The sequence below is a fragment of the Gavialis gangeticus genome, unplaced genomic scaffold (assembly GCF_001723915.1).
Source record: "Gavialis gangeticus isolate Ggan-Ray unplaced genomic scaffold, GavGan_comp1, whole genome shotgun sequence".
NCBI lineage: Eukaryota > Metazoa > Chordata > Crocodylia > Gavialidae > Gavialis > Gavialis gangeticus.
This window is the reverse complement of record NW_017729031.1, coordinates 7061970-7066103: the sequence shown is the minus strand read 5'-3', so window position 1 is coordinate 7066103 and position 4134 is coordinate 7061970. Positions and strand designations below refer to the sequence as shown.

Here is a 4134-nt window from a genome sequence, read left to right as displayed (position 1 = left end):
TGCACATGGAGCGGGGGTGGGGGGATGGAGGTGGTTGCATGCATGCCAGCTTCCCCCCACCCCACATCCGGCTAGCCAGCTAGAAATTCTGGTTGCTAGTGTGTGCCGGTTAGTAAAATCCTGGATAACAGGGATTTTACTGTATCTTCAATTAATTCTACATTGCAGGTAATCCTGATGATTATCTTCTTACTGTACAAAGCTCTTTGTGCTGGACATTTTGGAGGAAGTATAAGTTGAATATTCTTAATAAGACAGAGACACAAGAAATTTTATGAGTTGACAGAAGAGGTAAAAGAAAGCAAAGAATGTAGAAAAGGCTGTAGATAAAAATGCACAAAGGAACCAAATTCTGCCCTTCCACAACCCACCCCATACAGTACTTAGTTGTAGAACTAAAGGGCGATGCTGTGGTGAATTCAATCCCACTGACATCACTGTGACCAGGATCAGACTCATACTGAATATCCTGTAGGCAAACACCTGCCATTTTTTTAATACACACTCTACCCACTGGGTTACTTTTTTCATTAAGTTACCATAATCTCTTTACAATTATCTGAAATGATTTCCTCCTTTAATGTTGCCTTAAAAGTTTCTGTCCCAGAAGAATCTGACATCATGGAACTACTCACATTGCCCCAAAGCTTGGCAAAGCATTTATTATTACCTGGCTAGTAAGCTTGGACACCTCCTTAGCAAGTTCAATATCTGGACGCCCAAGCATGCTCACACCCACGCCAGCTTCCCGAGCCTTGGCTTTATATTGGATCTGTCAAAAGGAAAAATCACCAATACAAAAAAAAGATTTAGCTTACAAATAATAAATTTCAGCTATTGTACACTGACACTGTTGATTATAGCAGAAATACCACTAAGGAGCTGCATGAGAGATTTATAAAATACTCACATCACTGACTAACTTGGCAACTTGGGTTGCTTTCTTAATATCCGGTCGATCTGCTATAGATGTGTAATGGAGCTTTGACTTGGCATCTTTTTTGTATTCAATCTAATAAGTGAAAACAAACACAAAGGAAAGTAGGTTACTGCTGCGTTTACCTATAAGGCAGACAGCCAATGAAGGACCAATAGTGCCGCTGGGAAAGTAGCTGGAGTTCTGCTAACTCCAAGCTTTGGTAAGCCTTTTTCAAATGAGAAAATAAACCATATATGAAAAAATGAAAGAAACCATTGTCAATGTTATTTGAAAGGAGATGATTGTAACCCCCACTCATCGATAAATATACAGGGTCTGATAGTCGGAGATTATTTCTGTGAAGGCAACTTTTTGCCTGCCCATAATTATATCCATGCTAATTCTTGCAAAATAACACTTGGAAAAAAACGGAGATTTGGCAGAACTCCAGAAAAACAGTCCCACCCATTTAGGGAGACTAACTGAAATTGCAGTCACATGGGTACTTGACTTGAGGGAAATGCTAGACACACTTACAATACTTTGGTTCTTAGCAACTTCCATGGCATGTTTCACTTCAGGAGGCTCCTGCATGATGGAATAGTCAGACTTGCCTTTCTCCTTCACAAATTTCTTTTTATAATTGGTCTGTTTAAAGCAAAAAAGTTACATGTCACTCTATTCCCACAAGAGCTGTGTCTAATACTAACAAAATCACTACAAGACTCACAGAGGCCAACCAAGATGGCCAGATGCATGATTTATTTTTTCTAAATATTAATCAGCAAAAGCAAAACAAATTTAAAAAATGCCAAAACAACCCTCCCCACACACCTTTGTGCAGTGCTTGGCACAATGCGTACTCTGCCGTACAATTATAAACCGGGATCTCCATTTAGATTACAATCTCTATTAGGTGAAAGCTGCATTAAAAGCCATAGGCATAACAGTGCAGCTCTGGCCCACGCACAGCTTCAGTGCACAGGGCAGGGTCAGCTGCTGCACTGCTGGTGTCAGCAGCGCATCCAGCCGCCCGCTGCAAGAGTGACCATTTTTGTTCCCCTCCTCTGCAAAGTTGGTGCCTGGAGCTGCTGCTGTGGCCACCCCCACTCAGTTATGCTGCTGTTAAAAGCCCTCAATATTCTGCCTGTCTGCTTAAAGCCACCACTTTAATGTCATCCAAACAGCATTTGGTTAAAGCTAGCTCTAGGAGGAAACTAATCTTGACTGATTCCTTGGACACCTTGTTGATTAGAATCTACCAGTCACCCTAACATGTAATAATTTGGCCACGTCTCGCTAGAAGGGACCAATGTGAGCCATAAATAAATGTTAGCTTGTTCTAGTCACTCACCTCACTGACATTCTTGGTCACTGCTTTGACATGAACAGTGTCCCGCGTCTCAGGCAGGGTCGTATAAGAGCCATGTGGAAGGTTCTTCTTAACATGCTCTTTGTATTTGTTCTGAGAGCACAGAGGAAGAAAAAAAACCCAGATAAGATGAATATAAGAATATTACAAGGATCAATTTATGAAGGCCACAGAAAGCCCATGTATTACCTCAGACACAAGATGACTGACTGTCTTAGCAAGGAGGACCTGAGGCGTGTCTGGAACAGCAAGGCATGTTCCCCTCTCCTTGTTATGCTTCGCTTTGTATTTTATCTGGCAGGGAGAAAAGATATTATTTTAAGCAATGTTTATGTCTTATGCTGGCTTAACACAAGACTGCAACTGTACTAGATTTACTGATATGTGGCAGAACCCTAAAAAGTCCATTCCTGTGAATTCAGGTTTACAAGCAATGTGCTTATCAATATTTTCAGTCTATATATTTCTGCATGTCTCAGTGAAGCTCAGCTTGGAATTTTGCTATCCGTATTGCTTAAAAGTGTTAAAGTGCACAAAACACATAGTATTTATATATCGTCAAATCTGAATATTCAAAAGGGGTCACAAGTCTCAGTTGCCCTGGTTTGTGCTTGTGAAGTAATAAACAAGGTCAGTGATATTTGTAGGACTGAATCCATGCAAGGCAGTGCCATTTGTTAACAAAATAAGCAGATCTAAATAATGATTTGTTAAACTTGATTCTTAAACAGGAAATGGAAGTGCTCAGGATCTCTGAAAAACAGGCTGTTTCTGATCTAAATATGGACTCTGAAATCTAAACTTAGAAAACCAGGTTTGAAAGTTCTGACTTATGATTTTACTTTACAAATTATTCTTATCAGGTGATATATGCTGCAAAATATTCCCCAAAAATAGTATTCACAAAGTCCAGAGCTTTGTGAATTTTGAAGGCATTCAAGCCTCTGGATACGGAATGTAAGTTTTAGGCTCTTTATGTAATATGTTAAAGTTCATGTTCAAAGCAAAGTTAATGCTCAAATACTTACGTCACTTGCCAGGATTGCATTATTCAAAGCCAATACTGTGTTTTTGTCATCTGTGACAGAGAGTTTACATCCCCTAAGGAATTCTCGGTCTAGCTTATATTCATACTGTAGGAAGAGAAAATAAAAGATAGCAAAAAGTTCCCCAAACCTACAGTGTCTTTTGTTGCAAAAAGGAAGGGATGGGAAATGGGAGTATTAGTTAACTCAGCATTTTCTAGTTTTCTTACATCACTCTGTTGCAAAGAAGTCTTTGCTGCTTGAATGAAGTCAGGTCTGTCAGCGGTCCATTGCCAGTGAGCCTTGGTTGCTTCATATTTCTTCTTGTAATCCAACTGTTTTAAAAAGAAACATGAACAGAATTCATATCATTCAACGTCTCAGTGTATATAGAGCAACTTCACCTCTAACCATGGCTACTCCACAAGAGGTAGGAGAAAGTGAGGAAGTTTTTCATGGAAGATATTACTCTTTATGATAGCAATCCTTTTGAAATCTACTTCTCTTCTGAGATTTTTACAAATCCAGCAAAGGTCTATTTTTACTGGGATTTCCAATGCTAGGTGAAGAAAGGGCTATGCAGGACTGAAAAGTTGTCATGGCCACAACATGGATATATTGTGATCACTGGTCCTCTCAGAGAAACCCATGAACCTTTCCTGGCTAGAACTTATTTCAGCTATGAGTTGAAACAGAGTAGCACTGAAAATAATGATGGGACTTATACCTCCCTAACAGCAGAAAGTGGCCACATCTACATGAGATGCTGACTGTGCAGTTGTTTCTGCACAGTCATTTAGTACTTGCATACATAAATA

At 39.7% G+C, this 4134-nt stretch overlaps 1 protein-coding gene across 8 annotated transcripts in view; it reads right to left on the bottom strand.

Annotated features, from left to right (window-relative positions):
• Positions 1–4134, bottom strand: part of NEB (nebulin) — a 255506-nt gene that overhangs the window by 43249 nt on the left and 208123 nt on the right. For all 8 annotated transcript variants that reach the window (XM_019522420.1, XM_019522414.1, XM_019522415.1 and 5 more), the window contains 7 exons: positions 3547–3651; positions 3320–3424; positions 2481–2585; positions 2274–2384; positions 1457–1567; positions 911–1012; positions 671–772 (listed from right to left, as the gene is read on the bottom strand). In XM_019522420.1, coding sequence (XP_019377965.1) covers positions 671–772; positions 911–1012; positions 1457–1567; positions 2274–2384; positions 2481–2585; positions 3320–3424; positions 3547–3651 — 741 coding nt within the window. The remainder of the gene's footprint in view (positions 1–670; positions 773–910; positions 1013–1456; positions 1568–2273; positions 2385–2480; positions 2586–3319; positions 3425–3546; positions 3652–4134) is intronic.